This window comes from Calidris pugnax, unplaced genomic scaffold (assembly GCF_001431845.1).
Source record: "Calidris pugnax isolate Ruff unplaced genomic scaffold, ASM143184v1 scaffold63, whole genome shotgun sequence".
Lineage (NCBI taxonomy): Eukaryota > Metazoa > Chordata > Aves > Charadriiformes > Scolopacidae > Calidris > Calidris pugnax.
This window is the reverse complement of record NW_015090852.1, coordinates 5,793,440-5,814,547: the sequence shown is the minus strand read 5'-3', so window position 1 is coordinate 5,814,547 and position 21,108 is coordinate 5,793,440. Positions and strand designations below refer to the sequence as shown.

Sequence of the window (21,108 nt, the reverse complement as noted above, 5' to 3'; positions counted from 1 at the left end):
CCCCCCCCTGGCTGGAGACCACCTGAGAACTTCACCTTATGAAAATAAACTGTTCAAATAAACTATTTTCCACTTTGATAAGCAAGAAAGAATTACTTAACTTCCACAGAAATTAGTGATGTTAAATACAGTTGTATCCAATAAAGGTAAAATGAAGAACACCGTATTATGCTGAATGTAAGGTGACCTCAGTTTACAGATATAAAGCAATGAAAAACATCTTTCTTTGTCAGAGCTGTTCTTAACCCTGCCATGCTTAATGGTGCTACCTGAACTTGCCTCACTGCAGAGTCTGCTAAGCAAGGCTGAAAAAAGAGATAAATTTAGACAGTGCTGGACCCTACGCTCCCTTTTTCTGACTTTTGCCAGCTACAGCTGTGCCTGTCACTGCAAAGACCTTAAAAACATATTATCTATAGGTAGGATGGGTTGGATTTTTTAGATCAATTTCAGCTTATATGTGGATCAGGAGAGTGTGTTGAGCTGGTTCCATCCCATTACTGCATTGCATCAGACCACCCCTTTTGGGCAGGCAGTACGCGACTGTATCTTCTTGTTTGGTTATGGCAATCTCTATGAAACTGGCAAGCTAGTCTGCAAATACAAATTGCTTTTTCAGAATCATGATGCTGTTTCCAGAAGCTGCACATCTGCAAACCAGCATACATATAATGTCTTCTGTCCTTTTTTGGAAACACCAAGTTATGATCTATTTAGTCATAATCAATACATTACATGAAGTTAATCAATTTGTCTTATTACAGATCTGTAAATCTTACGAATGTTGGAAATTGAAGTTTTGCCTACCATGAGTAGCTAGACTGGGGAAGCCTTCCTTAGGCCACAAGCTGCCACCTAACAACATAGTAATTTAGGCTGAACTCCCCCTTAGTTCAAGAAAAATAGGTAGTAGTTTTTATGACTGATACACTGTAACTTAACTAACACAATGAAATTGTATAAGTAATGTTAATGAAGATTGTATGCTTGAACTATAATTCTTGGAAATTAAGAAAAAGGCCATTCTACCTGAAGTCAGCAGAGGACAGCGAGGTCCAGGTGCAGATGAGCCAAAGAGATCATGAAACTGTGTAAGGTAAAAGCACCTGCACTAAAACTCTAATCGAAGAGGACATGTAACCACTGAACAATTCAGACAGAAGACACCTTTATTGCGTGAACAGGTGCATGGACAGTTTATGTCATAGATTGTGAGGCTTTAAAAAGCACAAAAAAATAACTGAGGGGGTCCCTCTTCTTGGAGGCACACAGCTCAAGCTGTACTAAACCAACTGTGACAAAATCTGGGGTCTGAACTCTTTTTTTTTTTTTTTTTTTTTCTTCCAGTCAGAGGCTAAGATTAGATCAAGGTGCACCTAGACTCTTCTCTGAAAAGAGTTTAGAAAGCAACTCGGCTGGAAGGTCTTTGTGGGCTCCTTTTCAACAAAGGATTATTTTATCTTAGATTGCTCAACAAATATGAAAAGTAGCATTGCTTGATAATGACTAAGTTCCAAACCCCTTGTGAAATTACTTCTGTATTTTCCCCTGCTTCTCCCTTTCTCCTCCCTAGATTTCTTCTCTGCCCCCTTTCCTTAATTCCTGATGTTTCGCTTGTGCTCTATCATTTCACACCAAGAATTAATGCCCTTACAAGTTAGCTGTTAGTCACAAGTCACTCCTACATATCTTTTCAGACATTGAAAAACACAGATACAAAAACTGTTCAAAGAGCAGTTTTTGTTTGCCATCATTCCTATGTGAAGCAGAGGCTAATGAGTTTGAAAAGCATTTGTTTTAATTCTTTTGGGGGTGCAGGGGAAATAACCAAATTAAAAATGCTCTATAAAACTATTCACTCTTTCTTTTAAACAACATTTTTCTATGATCCTGCCTGTGAGATGAATGTTTCAGAAGCCAACCAGCATCTCAACATGAATTCTTTCATGTAAAAGACTATGTATTAATTCAAAACTCACAATGTCTATGTTGAGGGAAGATGGTGGTCAAATGAAGGTGAAGACTCGATATTTAAAGGATGTTGAAGCTAGAAATGAGGGAAACTATCCTTACAGTATAGAAATAGCCCACAAAATAGAAGAAATTTCGGGTGTTTGCAAGTTCTGCAAAGGTTTCTGAAGCTGAGGTGCAACTGGCACACAGACTGAATCTCAAAGCCATGGGTTTGGTGGGTTTTGTGTTTTGGGGTTTGTTTTTTTTGTTGTTGTTGTTATTGTTGTGCTTTATAATGTACTCAGACTGCAAGGACAGCAAAACTTTGTCAGCCTTTAATCCCCTAGAGGAATGCATGAGATAAACTGCTGTCATTTTAAAAGGTGGTGTCTGCTGTCTGTACACCACTTCTTTAGCCTTCCCCTGAGAATACAGCCCAGAGGAAAAACAATACAGTCCTGGATCAACAGCCCCAGGGATCAGGAGGTTGAAGTTATCCCAAAAAGGGAAAAACCTGTGCAGGTACAGCAAGGCACACCCTCCTCTTCTTCAATTTGAGATCAGCCTGAGATTTCAGTTGAGCTGGTTCCAGATATCAGGATAGCAAAATATTTATAAAGTTGATTTGGGGCTCTCATGTTAGGATATCATACAGAGTCTGACACTTCTTGAGAAAACTGAGTCACATCAAATCACTAGTCTCTGGCAGAAATTATATTTAAAGCATATGTTGCTACCATAAAGTGCTGGTTTTATTTTGGGAAGAGATGACTCTGAAGCAGCCCTCATTGCATAAAGAACTAGCAATATTGCCATATGCATATGCTAAAGATTTGGTGCTAAAAGCTGCCTTTTACTTCTGAAGGAAAAACGGCTTTCGACGTCCTAAATGAAGTACAATAGCACCAACTGCTGCTGTCTCAACCGATGACTGCTAGATCCTATTCCTATAAAAGCATGAACTACTTTCCAGCACAAAGGCTCATTTACCTCGTGAATCAGCTGCGACCCATCTTTGGCCTTAGCTGCCAATGGGACTCTTTCATCTCTATTCAGATGCAAACCTCCCTGATCTGATAGAAACCACTCTGGGGAGGGGGAGACTCCACTAGAAAATATCTTCCTGGTTACAAAACAACAACAAAAACATCTCCCCCAGAAAAGTCAGCTGAGAAGTATTTTATTCTTGCAGTTGGACATTATTAAGGAACTCCCATGTAATTCTTCACCTTTGAAATGGCCCTTCCAGATGTTACATATCTCCATCACATATTTCTATGTCTCTCCTGCCTCCTTTGACTTGCTCAGGGATAACGTGCAACACAGAAATGCACTGAGCAACCAGGATCAGACTTCAGGGTCTAACAAAAGAAGAACTGTTGGAGCTGAAAGCTTTTAGCAGCTGTATTTATCAGATGTTTTGAAGAATTTGACTTGCACTCCTTTTCTAAAGTCTGTATTCTAACAGAGTATTTGGGAAAAGAGGCGATTTTTACAGAGAAAGAAAACATTGCACTCTTCTGCTCTATTCTTATTCATAGCAATTTTCTTTCATGTGTAATGCTACTGGATCAATAAATACAGCAGATTGTGTGGGCATGTCCTTTAATGATTTGGAGGTAAAAAAAATGGAGCACTTACAAAGTAACATATACACCTGTACAGAACCCAATGCTCTAAATTAATGGATAATAATATTCAACATCAGTAGGAGGTTAAACGTTATTCATAATTCCTGGACCACATCACTTTACAGAGTCTTCACTCTGGTAAGAGACAATTGGCAGTTTCCAAAGTATGATTATGTCCTCTAATCTGTGCTACAATTTGATTATTACAGCTTAGTTGTTTATCTGCATAATGATAACTCCAGAGCACTAAAACTTTCTTGACTGCTACTTTTGAACAATCAGAAATATGTAACAAAATATTTCTGCAAAGCTCAGGGAGGAAAATTTTAAATATTATCTACAAAGACATCAGACTTAATTTACACAAATATATTGATGACATCTGCAAACACTGTTTGGAAAGACAGCACACCTGTTTTTCACCTCTAACACTTCTACTTTAAGAACCAAACAAATCATATTAAGGAACCAGCTCTAACCCAAAAGCTAACACCCAGAATCAAAACCAGCGTCCCAAGATAAACCACTCTCTAGCTGAAAGCTGGATAGTGACCCCTTCATTTGCAGTGGGTACGTACCTTAAACCACCTGCCCACACAGGAACTCACTTTTTCATTTTGATCCATTGCATTTCCCCTAAAGGAAACAGATTGACTTAACCAAATGAGCGAACTCTGGAATTGGTTCAGCATCTTTCAGGGGCAAGATGCTTTCAACAATTGTTATTTTTAACATGTATGAACCTGTTTTCTTCTAGCATTGTCCAAATAAACCTGCCTGATTATGTAAATGTTTCATATGTTCTGCTTTTTCTTTTTTGGAGCTACTCTGACAGCAAATGATGTTCTTGTGACAGTTACAGCAGATTGTATTTTCTGGTACAGTAAAGCAATTCTCTCAAAATTTTTTTTCTGTACAGTACAGCAACCCTCTCTATAAATCACTTCATTTTAAGGCTAGAAGAGACTATGATGATCACCCAGCTTCCCAAAGAACATATCAGTTTCATCCTGTAATTCCTACACCTACCTCGCCTCTAAAACCCATTATTCCACAGGCATCTTGAAGAATCTCAGTCTCTAATAAACAACCATGTAGAGTTTTTCTTTTGACTTTAAGTAGTACCTTACTATCCATTTATACTAGGGATCATTGCAAGCAAGAATGCTACATCCTCATATTTTTGAGACGGGGCATCTTGGAGTACAAACAAGCATTGAAGGACTGCTCTACCAAGCATTGAATCAGTCCTTGGAGCCTCCAACAATAGCAGAAAAACCTCTTGAAAGCCTTGAGTTTATCCTGAATAGTTCCTTTTATGTAAGGAATGGGGACGCTTCTAAGGAGGTTCATGACCTTGCCTGAGTTCCACAAAGACAAGGCGAGGTTCCTTTTGGCAGCCTTGTTGCAGGCCAGCAGAATCAGCTGTCCTCTTGAAAAAGGCTTGTAACACAGCCATAGATCTGGAGTTATCAGCTAGCAACACAAACAGTAGTTTGAAAGACATTTTTGCAAAAGAAAGCCTTCCTGCCCTCCCCTCTATGAAGAACTAAGTATTGAAGAAAAGGCAAATTAATTTCTTGAGTAATCAGAAAAAGCAGAGAGGCACCAAAGCACAAAACCAACCCATGTTTTGTATGAAGTTGTTTCATCTGAAGGGACTAAATTCCATCCAATGCCTTGATAGAGGTGACTGCTATGGGGAAAGATATCATTATAGAGGAGTGCAACAGCAAGGTAAGCAAGTAAGTTACCAGTGGTTAAAAAGAAGGCCCAACAACTATGATCATATTGAGTTCCCTCACAATACAGTCTTGGTAAATGTATCTTTACTGCTAACCTTTTCGGGAAACGTAAAACAATCGGGTGGAAAAAACAGATGCTTCCTGAAACCGGTAGGCTGATAGGTAAAAGAGCTCTATTAAATTTCACTTAGCATACAAGGCAGAAATTTGAGATCTCTAAACTTAATTAATCCAAAACATTCAGTACTCAGTTCCAGTAATGAGAAATGCTGAAAACCTGGTTCACTTTGTGAGGTACATGCATCTCAGCTTTCTTTCTACTGTTAGTGAAAACTGCCTTTACTGATGAGGAGCAATAACACAGAGAAAAAGATTGATTCTGCAAAACAAATGACAGTGATACCAGATTAGTGAAACTTCTAGACCTCTGTAAGATTTGGGAGCAGAAAATAACATCTTAGAATGTTCATAAGATGCATAAAATCTATTCAACAGATTTTTGCCTTTGCATCAGTCAGTATCTTTGGGTGGAAGAGAAGCAGGCACGTACCCTAAATTAAACTAGGAAGGTAATAGGCAGAGACTACTTGCTACCAGGCTTTAGATTTAAAAATAAAAATGAAATAATCTGGATTACCCTCATACCCTGTCAGAGACAAACAGAAGTCTCAGAGTAACCTGAAACATGAAAAAAAGTCCTCAGAATAGTAGAATCTCCCACTTATGAAAAAGCATAGACTGACAACTCATTCACCAGTGGTTAGAAGACCAAGGAGGTAAGCTGAAAGTAGATGGGTCTAATTCCTTTTGCATGCGCCTCAGAGGTAAGATACTTTCTGACAGAGGGAAAAAGTTTCAGGCCAATGTGTTTGGAGTTCATCTGAAAATCCCCAGACTCTGAAATGCCCCGCACACTGTTGATCACTGCAATGAGGTTTCTCTGAATGCAATTCCCACCCCAGGACAGATGCAGCCGTGAAAGCAGATTTGGATAAGGAATGGTGGTGAAAAGATGCCAGCTCTGGATGTGCCCCACCACCATGACAAGAAGCATCTCATTCTCTGAACAGTAGGTATAAGGAACAACGTACTTCAAACAGATCACTCTCAACTAACATCAAAATCGTACAGTAACACGTCAAGGATTACAACCAGTGGGGAGGTAGAGAGGACTTTGCAAACATGGGGAGCAGCACGACACAAAATAAAGCTAAGAGACTGAATGGGGGTGACAAAGTACTGGGGAATATTTGATTTAAAGGGCCTGCTCCTTCTTTGCTATCCCATTTCAGTCAAATTGGCCAGGCACCAATGGAAACAGCGTTACCCCATTCCCACTACAGTGAGCCACTAGAACAGCCGGGAGCTCGGTGCAGAGCTGTAGACTCTGGCAGCATGGCCTCCTGGCCGTTTCACCAGCTTGGTCAATGCTATACTGAGCACACAGGTCCACAACAGACGTATATGTAATGAAGGTTTCTGCTTCAACAGGTTACTGCAATTTGTAGGTCTATTTTTAAGCAAAAAACCAGTGATTTCATATTGAATTGTTATATATTATACATGGATTGGGGTGGGGGTAGGACCTGGAGAACAAAGTCCTTAACCTCTTTGTTTCACCTAACCATAAACCCCTCCAGTCTCCAAAATTTCTATAAAAAGCTTATTTAAAAAATGGATTTTCATGGTATGGTTTTGATTTCCACATATAAAAGTGTCCCACACTGGTTTGAGGGAAGGTTTCCAGAAACATTAATTTAGACAAGACTAGAAACACTGTGATTATTCTTAAATGTTTGGATATCAATTTAAAAAACCCCAAACCATGGCTGTCTCAACAATGGAGGAGAAAAAAACTACTTGAAGAAAGGTAGCAACACATTTTTTTCCATGAAAATAATACTATTATGGGTACAGGTTTGTATTTAAAATACATTACGAAAAGCAGCTTTCTGGATCTGAAAAACATACGAAGCAACTCCTGTAAGTGTTTTTCTGTTTAAGCCGAGGTAGGTGTGAATTAAGCAACACTACTAATTGGCAGGGGAAACAATCAGCAAATAACCTTGATTGTTAATATTTACATAGGAAAATCATCCTGGCCATTATTAGAAGATTACTCAGAACAGCATTTATATAACAACATCTTCTACTAATTATACATTGACTGATTAAACTGAGGAGACAACTGTGACGCAGCAACAGGTGTGAAGGCCAAAACTTACCCCTTTCCTCTGTGCCCCAGAGTCTCCCGCTTCCCTGGCCGGATACCTCGCTGACATGGTTGTAAGAAAGACAGGAGAAAAAATTACTTTGGTTTTGTTAAAACTGCCTGGGGCCAGCAGAGCGGGCGGCCTGTGAGGAGGGACCAGCCGGGTCCGGGCTGCAGGGCCTGGACTGGGCCTGAGGCGGCAGGGTCCTGAGGCGGCAGGGTCCTGAGGCGGGGGCCTCCCAAGGGGGTGCTCAGTGCCCCCCAGCAGGGCCCGGTGTGGGGGCCCGGGTGCCTGACAGAATCCACCGCTGCTATCCGCATGTGAGGGAGTCAGCCCTGCTTTGGAGCAGTGGTTATTGGTCCTTTTCTCTGGAAAGGATCACTAAGCCTAGTGTTACGGAAGCCCTCGACTCAGTAAGGGACATCAGCTTGTGACTAACTTCAGGCGCTTCTCTTTAAAGACAGGTACGTGATTAACTGGGTCCCAATGATCAACAACACACTGCACATCTCTACCAGATAGGAGATCAGTGGTCTTGAAACACTATGAGATAGTAAGGAGACAACTCAGGGGATTTGCGGGCTCATGGAAAAGTCCAAGCCTTTGGAGAGCCCCAGATCCAAGCCCCTCTTAGAAGCAGGGCCACAGACTAGGTTATGCAGAGCCCAATTAAGCCAAGTCTTGACTGTTTCCAGTGAGGAAACCCACTTTCCACCACTTCATGAGCAACCAAGTCATGTGCTGAATTGCTCTAATGAAAATTTTTATCTTTTTTCCCTTTTTTCTTTTCTTTTGTCCAGTGTTTCCCCTGAAGCAGCTTGTCCCCATTGCCTCTTGTCCTGTTGCTGTGCATCTTTGTGAAGACTGAACCGCTGTCTCCTCTACAGCTACCTGTTAGGTACTGGAAAACACAGTAGGTCTTCCCTGAGCCTTCAAAAATCCATGTTCATTTTTCTTCCAGTGATGAAATTGACAACACTGAAGTCAGTCAGATGGAGGGTCCAGTCAACACAGGAGAAACATACCAGAACAACAAAAGAAAACAAAAACAAACCCAAAGCAAATTGCATTCTTCTTAGGAAAAAAACCTAATGCTGACAAAATATATCTGCACCCCTGAAAAGTGAAAATAAAGCAACTGTTTACACTGAAACATCTAAATACAACCTCAATTTTAAAAATAATGCTTTAGATAACAGAGAAGTCCCCAAAAGGACTAATTAGCAGGGCTTACATTAGCCACAAAGCCACCCCCATCACTGCAGGATCAAACTCTAGATGAAGGCTACTAGATGAGTACAAGTTTTGGGCTAAGACTACAAGCCTTTCAACTTAGCAGAGAAAATGGCCTCAAGTTACTCCAGGGGAGGTTTAGATTGGATATAAGGAAAAATTTCTTCACTCAAAGGGTTATCAAACATTGGGACAGGCAGCACAGGGAAGTGGTGGAATTGTGATTCCTAGAGGTATTTAAAAGATGGGTAGACATGGTGCTTAGGGACATGGTTAAGTGATGGTTTTGTCAGTGTTAGGTTGATGGTTTGGACTCGATCTTAATAGTCCCTTCCAAGTTAGACAATTCTATGAATTGATCCTTCCACAGCAACTGAATTAGCAGTAGCAAGAGCCCAAGTTTCATAGATATATATATATTTTTATTAAATCTATGGTGGTCATTCTTGATCTTTTTATGTATAATCTAGAGCAAGCTTCAAAGGGTGCACCTACATGGGTGCTGCAGTTTGAATGAGGAACTTGTTCCCATAGAAAACCTGAACGTTCCCTGCTTGGTTTGCTTGCACTCTCTGTTGTTGCATGCTATGCAGACTGTCCATATCTAATTTAGTTAGATAAATTTACTGTAATACTGGAAATATTTGATCTAGAAACATTAATTTTCATTCTTTGTGCTCTTTTGCAAGCATAATAGTTAAAAAGACATCTGTGGAAAATTATAGGGAAATCGTATTAGCTCTGCATGACACAAATAATGATATTAGGGTTTGCACTTTATCCTGTAACTTTGGTGAATCAGGTTTATCATTCTGTTGAAAGATGCATATACTACTTCAATTAATAGGAGTTAAAAGGGGTGCAACAGGAAGGTAGAAGTTAATAGCACAGAATTTCTTTCTGAAGTACACAAGGCATGCTGTTTAGAAGCGTAACTCAACAGTCATCATTCATAGTCTCTAACAGACAGCAAACAGAATTTTTGCCTTCCAGGCATATATGCTGTGATGTTTGGACTTGCTACCCTCACAGGAAGGCAAAGAAGTTATAGAACACTGGTGGTGTTGCGTAAAAGCAATGATTTTCTAGAAAATTTAAAGATTCCAAGTAATCCATCTCAAAATCAGTACTTTACAACATCATTTATATCAATCACATAGCATTGCTGATGCAAACTGAATCTGGCCCTATGCAAGCAGCTCCTTTCTCAGACACAGGTGGGGAGTCATAGCTTTTTCCTAACATAAAAAAGCCTAATAATTTTTTTTACATTGTGATCAATTTCCAATAGTAGGAAGACTGCTGTCTTTAGCAGTTATTAACTACATACTCAGCTAATGTAAAAGCTATGTCAATTTACCTTATGACCTAAATTAGGGTTTTGCAGGGTCAGCTAGCTTACCTAGGGAGAAAGATGCAATAGTTAGCTGAGTCAGGCAACTACTTCATTAAGATTGTTTCAGTTGCACATTCTAATAAAGGAAATGGCATGATGAAAAAGTGGCATCATTTTTTAGCACGTAAATCTTAACCTGAAAGTTCCCATATGGACTTCTTCTGACGTTTCAGATAATATAGAAACTACATATCACTTCTTCTGACCTCCAGAGCCTAAAACCACACCACCACAAAGTTAAGCTAAGATAAATCATGATTGCCTGTAACCACTGTGGAAATATGACTCCTTTGATGGTCCTGAACCTCCTCACCTTATCATCATTTTTTGACACAGTGGAACCCGTTTCTCTGTCTTGTTGATAAAAGCTTCAAGGTTATTGCTGGTTTTTAAGGAGTCTTTTAGTCTGCGGAAAATGCTGTAACCCTGCATTGCTAAGTGTGGTATGAAACATTAAGAAAAAATAGACATTTATCTCTGTATTTCAGATATAAACTTTATCTCATGTTTCACTAGTATTAAAAAAATAAATAATAAATTGACCGGTATATGATATGGTCAATGATTGCTTACAAGGCCAGCAATATAGTAGTGGTCAGATAAAATGTGGGCAGGTACTGCAATACAGTAAAAAGGTGGGAGACTGAAAACAACTGAAAGTAAATGCTGTGAAAAATCCAATGGAGTGGAGCTAAGAAAATTTTGTTACACGTTGAGATAGTGTGGGAATGGTAACTTCTTAGGCATTTGTACTGTTGCACCCACAAAATCCCATTACTAAGCAATGTCCACAATACAGTTATTTTTCCATTTTTCTATTAACTATCTCTTCCCAGATATTCTACCACCTGCAATGGGCATTATTTCCTGCTGCAAGAGATACTGTATACTTCAGGATCTAAAAATTAGAAAATATTTACACCCACCCCCTCCCCTGATGTGACTGGTAACACATCTGAAGGCATTAATCCCAGAAATAACAGTATAAATCACGATTCCAGAAGAGAAACAGATTAAAAACCATGTTGCATGATATGATGCACAACGAATTGTTGGGCAAGTGATGGCAAATTTATTACCATTTTGACTTGCAGACTGTGTGAAAGATGAGAATGGTTTGAAGATACCTGCGTGACATATCAGGACTATCATATATTGAATGGATAAATCCCTGACATATTCAATGCATTTAGCAATTTTTGGCAGATTCTGTTCTGCTTAAGTTCTCAAAGGCTATTTCTTGCTTTGGAAATGACTAAAGAACACAACCTTACACAGTCTGCACCGGTGTAAAAATAAGCCTTCAAGAATCAAATTATTTAATGTAAAGTTCTCCTTACCCGTAATTGCTTATGTAGCTTAGTTACCATATTGATTATTGTCTCATGTTGTATGGCCAAATGTCAAATTTGTTCTGAAAAAAAAAATTCAACATATGGAAAGCAAGTACTGCACTTTAACTTTGATACATTACAAAAGTAATATAAAAAAATAACAATGTGCATCATGAGAAGTGCACATTTCTTCTCAGCAGAATAATGTACATGCATACAAACACAGAATTAACTTACAAGATCATCCAGCTGCCTTGATGTTTAGGGGAAGGAAAAGGATAGATGAACAGACCAACAGCTACTGACCAAAGCCAGAAAATTCAAGAAGATTAAAAGTGAAAATTAGTCAAATTCAGGAGAGAATTTATGTTGAGCGAATCTGTGGATCATTCAATTTGGTAAAGCTAAACCAAGATTATTGGGAAAGGTAATTTAGGCATTAATCCACTGAACACAGAAATAAATTTGCTCTACACAGACTTCACAGTGAATTGTTGTAAGCATATTTCAGTTTGATAATCTCAGTTTAGGAAGATTTTCTAGGTTTGGGTTTTTTTTGTTGTTGTTGTTTTGGTTTTTGTTTTGTTTTCCTTATCTTGAATCCCATTATTCCCTTTTTAGCAATTTTTCAGCAACCAGAGTAATTGCTTCCACCATGCATAAAACAGAGGCTCTTTCATACAAGATTTATTGCAGAACAAAAAGATCTCTTTCCACTAGAGCCTGCAATCTAAGCTGCACACAAGGTGCAACAAGTGAATTTAAGCAAAGTTAGGTCAATGGATGGCTGAAAACACCTACCACACACAGTGGCTATACATGACATACTGAAGTAATTAAATTAATTTTCCACTCCCACTCTAGTAGCTGTGTTACTTGCACCATCTTCAACAGTGATATTTGTCATAAGAACAAGTGGAGCACTGCTAAATAATTTTGTTCTCCTCATTTGGGTTATATCTTTTTAAAACCCACAGACATACTTTCAGTAGCACATTAGCATCATGGAAATCATGACAGCTGTTCTCAAGAATACCAGAATGAAGAATGCCTGGCAGACAACCCAAAACCAGCTCCACAAAAGGGGATTTGAACATGTAAAAAGGCCACCTCCTTCCTCGCTGCAGTGATTGCAAGTAGGAACACTTCAATTTAAGAAGGGGTCAGCCGTGATGTCCCACGACATAGAAAGAGGCAGCTGGTGAGGTACTGTTCAGTTACACTATCCTTTTCTGTGACCATATGGACTTTTTAAGGGCCACAGAAAACAATTAAATCCATACTTTCTGCTCTTGGGATTAGTAATAATTGCTGTGGTCATCTCTTATGAAATTGTAAATAGCTTTGACTATTACAACTGTTGACAAGCATCTGAAAAACAAGCGTCAAGTTTTTATTTTCTTCACTTACAATTTTGTTACATTAGATCTGTCTCTCACAAAATCAATAACAAAGAAAACTAGTGTGGTGCTCCTCAAATCATTTGCCAGCTGCTGAACAAAGGCTGTCAAGTGATTAAGTGGTTAGATTTCATTCAGTCTCACGTTAACATTGACTCGGTGTGGTGGAGCTCAGGATAATCATTCACCATTCTGCTCTTAATACTTCTCTGCAGTAACAGGGAGAAATCGACAATTAAAGATCCTTGGAGAATAACTAGAGACATAATAATTAATAACCAGTGTGGCTTCAATATTTGTATGTTCAACACTTCAAAACTTCATTACTACAGGTCAGAACTAAACTAGAAAGAAACACAATGAAGTATTCAGTAGGTCATACTTTTTTTTAAAAAAAAAAACAAAACAACATTTTTTTTTAAAGTTTGCAACCAACTCTTAGATGCATAATAAAGAGGAGCTTGTACTTCTACTGCCCTGTTTGTGCACTGATGAAGATAAGGCAGAGGAATAAGTCATGGATGTGAACTGAGCTGAAGTCCTTAGAAAGCTTGCAGGTTTGGTAACACTCCCAGTTTGGGAGACACAAGCAGAAAGAACTAGTCAGGGAAGAAGATGAGGGACTGGATGCGTCTCCTGGACAGGATTTTCAATAGGGTAAGAACAAGTGAAAAATTACAAGCCGTGTCTTTAAGGTATTTTATACATCCTAGTTCACCAATAAAAGCCCATTCAGTATTATGGAACTACAGGGTCGGTCTTGATGAATGGGAACAAGAGCAACATGCTTTTTTTGTTTCTTCTTTCATGGTTGACTACTACATTCATAAAGATATCCCACCTTTGAAAGACCTCAAGATATTTTTGCTAAGAATTTTCAGAAGTTAGACTTGAGCTGATACTAAACTATTAACTCAGTAATATAGACCAGATCTTAAATAATAGGTCAAGTGGCAAGACATGTAAAATAATTTAAGATTTATCAAAGCAGTCACTAAACTCAAATTTATGACAGTTACGTGAGAGTTTAAAGGTTTAACCTCATGAGAAGTTTGTGTTCTCCTTTCTTTCAACAGCCGCTGTTCTCAGCGGATTAGTAGAAGATTTCATTTTAACTTGAACCTTCAAGACCACTGTTAAAATTTGGGCCCACTGACACAGTTAGGCCAGAATTTTAGTATCTACAAATTCATTTAACCAAACCCTCAAAAACCTGCAGCTAAACATTTAGCTTTGACAATTTTCAGTGATACATGCAGGAACCTTGTAAAGCAAGTAACCAGTTTTTCTGAATTTGAAATAAAACATACTAGAGCAAAAGGATTCACAGATGCAAATAAAAAACAAACCATGACACTTTTCTTACAGATTTTATGTACTTTCAGTTTTACATGTGAACTAGTCTCTGCAATAAAGTTCCAAACATTTGAGATTGTTCTTTGCATTTGCATTCTTATTTAAAAAATCATAAAAATTTTTATTGAAAGAAAAAAAACCCACCTACAGTAAATCAGTCCGGATGCGTGACCTGTCACTGTATACTATCTACCAATGAATTTCTCTTAAGTCTCATTATTCTCAAACTTGCTTTCTATGATAGTATCATCACAGAAGAATGATCTAGAGACAAGTCAATGACAGCTGAACAGTGGACTCTGCGCTACCCACTGCACCACAGATCCATTGAGAAACCATCTTTAGCAAGCGCATGAGCTCCACTTAAAGAACTTCATACTTGAAGGGATCTGTTTCCAATCACTGCCTCAGAATTGTTGTATCATGTTAACACTCTTAGGGTAAAACCAAACCACAGCAGGTAAACTATGTAATTGCTATTGAAATATGTAACTGTGCAGAAAATGAAAGAAAACCTGCCATCTCTTTTCAAAAATATCAGTTAATTAACAAATGAGCAATTCAGAATATGACATTCAGAGACTCCAGTTTGTGGCACATTTTTCCACAGATTAGTTGAACTGAAACCTACTTGGCCAATAGTTTCTTCAGGCAGGGATTTTAATTTTTCATGAACACATTGCTCTAATGAAGTACTCGGCATTAGTTATGGCTTTTGAATTAAAATGCATTCATGACATTGAATTTTAAAATCCCAAAGCCACTAATTTTGACTTTTCCCCCTCTCCGTCCCACACAGTGTTCACAAGAATTAGCAACTAAGTACATATTTCACCAGCAAAAGAATGAAAGCTGGACTAATAAAACCTTATTTTTGCAGGTCCCTGCAGAGAATGTCAGCATTTTATACACTGACCGCATATGAAATGAGAGTCAAAACCAAATATGCTGTTCTGATAAAGGCTTATCTGTCAAATATCACATAATAGTTCAACTTATGATCAAGGGCAACTTAACACACACTATCTACATTTTCTTCTGTATTCAGAACTAAGAAGGTTTATAGCATTGCAGAAGAGTTCTATAAATTGTCTAGATCCAGCACTGACTTTAGTACCTATTTTTGAAACTATCTTGCTACAAAAAATGTTCAGGTAATAACTAAATAGCTGAGCTTACTCAATTGAAGATGCTGATCCGCAATTTCTTCAGCTATGCAAGTCCCTGTGCTCGTCCTACTTTACCTTACAAAAAATTCCCCCTTTTGTCTGCTTTGTTCAGGGTAGCATTCAGAAAGCTCAAATAGTACAAATCATAGGTATTTTAGCTTTTAATATAAAATCATTACTTCAGATATATCTACTGGCCCCTATAACCTTGTTGCTAAAAGAAACAAGCACCTGCTGACAGTATGGGAACCCAATAGGAGACTTCAAACCAGTTTTCATCTTGTTTTATCTTGTTTCATCTCATTGTGTAGTTATGACACTTAAGATGTTTAATAGAAACAGCCAATTTGATATCTGATTCCCATGCTAGTATAATTCTACTGTTCAATAAGCTACAGTCAGTGAAGTAGCTCAGTTTTAGTTATACATTTTAATTGAGTACAATTTACACACTTTATACACCTCTAAGTAGTGCGTCAAATTTGCTCAACAATAAGAGAGCAGCTCACTAAAACAGATGTCTGATCCTCCAGCTTCCCCAGTTCTTAGCATCGGTTTTCTTTATTACTCCACATTAACTTGTAGATAAATTAAGCATAAGTGTCTAAAATTCCAGCTGTGTTGCGAAATGCTGCTGTAAAGCTAAATTTTTTAAGTCCAAGTAGTTTCATCATCTATGCAGTTATTTATGAAGGCAGCAGGAATGCTATTCTGACAACCTAATTAAACTTCCAATAATGTCAGCAGGAATCTGATTGCAAAATGGCTCATTTTATAAACATCACTACTTTTATGACTGACAAAAATATGCACGATCAGGTGCCAACTCCTTCACGAATACATATTTTACAACTTGTGTCGTAAATTGCTTGCAAGTACAAAATTCTAAGATGTTAAAGGTCTACGCTCAATCCATAAAAACCAGCACAGTTCATACAAAGATTTAATGGATTTTGCTCTTCTGCCAGTTTCACACCCATGTAACTTCACCGGTTTCAGAGGAGTTACTCCCAATATATACATAAATTTACATCTAAATCAAGCCATCTCCTGTATACAATATTGGACATGAGATTACACATGCGTTTAAAACACAAGTGAAATACAGGACAGAGAAAAGATAATTGGACCTTGCCTGTTTTAAGCCCACTCTATAGTCTGTATATCACAGTGCTCAAAGCACACGCTTCTTCAGAATTCACTTTTTAAGTTTGCTGTCCATTGTAGAAGCCACGAAGTACTGATTAAATCTGAAAAATCCCCATACATTTCTAACTGGAAATGTTTTAGAGTTAAAAACTCATACATGATACCCCAACTATTTGAAGCAGTAATGAAATGAACCCTAAACTGAACCACTTTCTCATGGTAATGATTGCTGTGTTTATAGCTGCTACAGCTTTTCTAATTGTAGTAGAGGTTAAAACAAAGTACTGAATGTTTTAGCTCACTCATGTATGACATGGATACACTTATAATAAGCTTCAGTATTGGGAAATTCGGTACTGACCAACTGCCCATACAAATAGGAGACCTTCTAGTAGTTTTGTATTGCCTGCACTTCTCAGTAACTTTGCAGAATCTATTAAAAAAATCTAGTGTCAACCTTGGAGTCACTAGGCATTTTTGTTTGATGGTTTGATTTTTATTTTTTTTTCTTTTCTATTAAGACCATTAAAAATGAGTAGTCTCAATTTGGCAGGCATGGAAATATATAATTAAGCCAGACCTCACAGTCCTCACAAATTTAAGAAATAGTTTTAAACACCTCTTAAGGAGATGTGCCTTCTGGTTTTATTAAAAATGAAGGTGACATCAAATAAAAAGCAAAACTAAAGAGAAGGATAGGCAGAACATTTTACTGTCATCAAACCTTAAATGTAAAGTATATTAAAAAAACATGGTTTGGAATTTCAAGAACAGGAATATAAACATGTATTTTCTATCCCAGAAAAAAAAACTTCATGCGGGTGTTACAGTATTTGATCATTCTCTACATCCACTGGTATGCAACATCAACTTAGTATTATTAAATAGATACAGAGATACCATGAATTCAATACAAATACCAGGGTCTTCTGACCTCCGTTATATTGTAGATCAAGCAAATCTGTTCTTTGGTAATTGGAGTAGGTTCATTTTCCATTCCAATGCAGGACTGTTAGGAGACCATATTAGCCACTCATCTCAGAAAATCACAACTCCTGTAGACATAGTCTGGGCTACTTTTGTCACAAGAAAATAATATTACACATTGTATTAGAGGTATAACTGCAAAGAAGTTAAAATTATTCATGCCTTGTGGTGGCTGTTTCAGGAAAAAGAATCCAAACTCTCTCCTTCTCTATTAATTGTTTAATCTAGGTAACATTTAGACTCATATGTAAAGGTATTTTGACAGGTGGGAATGTACACATGCACACTTTCAGTTTAAATAAAGAGACCTGTGTGGAGAATGGCAATTTAAAGTTAGCATGACTTGAAGGTATGCCCATAATAAAGTTTAAAGATTTAGTAAACCGGGACATTACAAATCCAAAAAAGTGTTCCTAGATTTTTTCATCTTCCCTTTTTCAACAAAGACTGACAGAATATACATATACAGGTTGACATTTTGATTTATCCAAAACAATTTTCACTTTGCTCAGTTTGCAAGTCCTATTGACTAAAATGTAATATAATTCACAACAAAATATTTTCAGTAAGTGAAACAATAAGCAAAGAAAACCAAAACTAAGCTCAGAAGCTAAGTGGTTTAGAAAGCCTGGAAACATCTATGTGTGCATAAGTGTGTCTATAATTTTTTTTTATACATTATATATATAGACACATACACACATATATATACACACACGTGCGCACATGCGCACACACACACACATTTGTAACCTGCAGTGAGGATCCACCTATTTTCTAATCAGGAACAAAACACATTATTTAAAAATGTGGCTAATATAACAAAACAGAGAAGAAACTGCTGCTATCAAAATATACAATTTGGATTGCAGACTAGAAGGCTAACAACATTAAAAAAATAGTTTTAAGCAAAACCCCTTTGCTTCTGAATAACAACAGGTATCAACCTGCCATAGCATGAAGCATCCAAACAAGATTTTATAAAAAGTTTAAACTGTGACCCTTCTTCATTTGTAAAGTTCTTGACATATCATATAGTGCGAGCTCTGGTCTCCAAACTGGAGCCCCTTTCATTTGTCTCAATCCATACTTCAGGAAATAAATGGCAGCTCAAGAATTCAGAATCTCAAGTGAGATTTGTGCTTCACCATATACCTGAAAAAAATGAACAGAAGACAACATCACTACTCTCTCGGTATTTATAGAAATGTTACTTTCAGGAATAACACACACAGACTTTGCAAAAACAAAATTCTTAGAGAATTAGCAAGTTGCCAAAGAGATGCAATGTCTTATATGACATGTAACTCTGTATTACACACAGCCTTTGTCCCACTAAGAGTCAGTCAGCTAAAACCTTTGCTTTGAAGAAAATTCATGCTTTCCAAGGCATCACACGGCTTCTAACATTGGAAGACTGTTGATGAAGAGAACTCTAGTTAATTCTGGGAATTCAGATACATAGTTTAGCTGAGACTTTTAAATAAGAAGCCATAGAAAGTCTGATGCTGGAAGTAGTATGACAATTCCCATAGGATTTTTCTTTCTGAAATTCACTCAATCATTCAAGCAGTTTGCTGTGCAATCAACATGAAAAGATTAAACATTCATGAAATGCATGGGCCTCTCCCTTCCCTCAACATTTCTTCAACTGCTTCATGATAAGAAAGTCTCTTCTCTAAAGCAGGAAAAAGGTACTGCAATGAACTTCCTATTCAGAGAGGGCTCTGTGGTTCTCTGAGCAAAGCACAGAACTGCCATCCAAGGGGAGGGCTGGGGTAAAAAAGGAAGACTCTACAGCACCCAGCTTGTTCTCCATTCCTTTCCTTCTGCCTAAAGGGAGGTGGGGAATCATGGTACTAATCCATGATTAACGGTAACTACTCTTCCTATTACACTTTGGAGATTACTATTTATAGTCTATAACAAAATATAGTGGTATATATTTAACTGTATCATCAGGGAAAATCAAAACAAGCAGTATTTTCAAGCTGAAACATTGTTGAAATGCCTAAGCTGTACAGAATTCCTTTGCTGCCATAGCTTTTCGTTCCCATTAAACGTCCCATAAGCACGAGCATAAAGGATTTCCAGCAGGAAGCATACCTGTCCAAAGTTTCCCAGAAGCGTAGAAATACTGGCCTGTCCAAGTGTCTTTTGTGATAGCTTAGTTCTAACACTGTTACATCCCACTTCTGTACATTTGGATCTAGACGTACTTCATCATATTTGAGATGAAAAGCTTTAACTACAGGAAATAGGAAAACAGTTTAGTGTACAAACATGATGACATTAGGGTATTTAACTATTAGTCAAAGAGAATTCTCATCCCATCCCTCTTTTTTCAAAAGAGTCTGAGAACAACACATTCTTTCTGAAAAACTTTGAACTGTCCAAGAACTTAAAAAAAATGCATTTATGAGACCACTGAGAAAGAAGTCTGGCTACTCCCTGAAAGTCTGTAAAAAACTGATGGCAGAATGCCCCAGATGCTACATGAAGCATTCAAAGAAATTTCTAACTGTTTGTTTCCCCTGATCTACTACTCATTTAAACATAGTAAAATATTAACAGTTATTTTGTTCTTGGGAAGTATTGTCACATGTGAATTATGTAAGCATTAACACAGTAAGCATTGAAATCATCTTGCAATTCTTCTTGATTTCCTTAGCCAAATCATAGTTTTGACATAATCCAGTGCAAAGTATTTAAGTCTTGTACAATTCCTATCTGGTAACCAATTTGACACATTTTCTATTTTGGATATTACTGGTGGGCCTGTACGAACCTCATGAAGTTCAACAAGGCAAAGTGCAAGGTCCTGCAAGTGGGTCAGGGTAATCCCAAGCACAAAGACAGACTGGGCAGAGAGTGGATTGAGAGCAGCCCTGAGGAAAAAGACTTAGGAGTGCTGGTGGATGAAAAGCTCAACATGAGCCAACAATGTGCACTTGCAGCCCAGAAAGCCAGCTGCATCCTGGTCTGCAAAGGAAGCATGGCCAACAGGTCAAGGGAGGTGATTCTGTCCCTCTGCTCTCATGAGACCCTACCAGGAGTACTGTGTCCAGTTCCTGGGCCCCTGACATAAGAAGGACATAGACCTATTGGAATGAGTCCAGAGGAAGCCACAAAGACGACAGAGGGCTGGAGCACCTCTCCTATGAGGACAGGGTAAGAGAGTTGGGATTGTTCAAGCCTGGAGAAGAGAAGGCTCCAGGGAGACTTCACAGCAGCCTTCTAGTAGCTAAAGGGGGTCTACAGGAAAGACGGGGAGGAACTCTTTATTTATTGTTGCTTTTTTTTTTTTTAAATCTGTTGCTCAGAAACCACTGGACACTATAAAAGGGTCTATTTTCTAAGGTGGCCTCACAACAAAGCAACAGAGAACAGAAGCTGGCAGTTTCTTTTGATATTTTCACACACCTTACATTTAGAAGAGTGAACTGTGCAAGAAAAGTGCACTGTGTATAAAAGCATACTGGGCATAACTGCGGTAACTCCAAGAAACTGTTCAGGTCTATACAGTGGTAACATCCAGCTCA

At 38.1% G+C, this 21,108-nt stretch overlaps 1 protein-coding gene across 1 annotated transcript in view; it reads right to left on the bottom strand.

The window, feature by feature from the left end:
• Nucleotides 1–14,256: 14,256 nt before the first annotated feature.
• The window catches only part of CDC73 (cell division cycle 73), a 110,209-nt gene continuing 103,357 nt past the window's right edge, over nucleotides 14,257–21,108 (bottom strand). The window contains exons 16-17 of the mRNA XM_014943465.1: nucleotides 19,673–19,814; nucleotides 14,257–18,721 (exon numbers count right to left, since the gene is read on the bottom strand). Of these exons, the coding sequence (XP_014798951.1) occupies nucleotides 18,685–18,721; nucleotides 19,673–19,814 (179 nt within the window). The 3' untranslated portion in view covers nucleotides 14,257–18,684. The remainder of the gene's footprint in view (nucleotides 18,722–19,672; nucleotides 19,815–21,108) is intronic.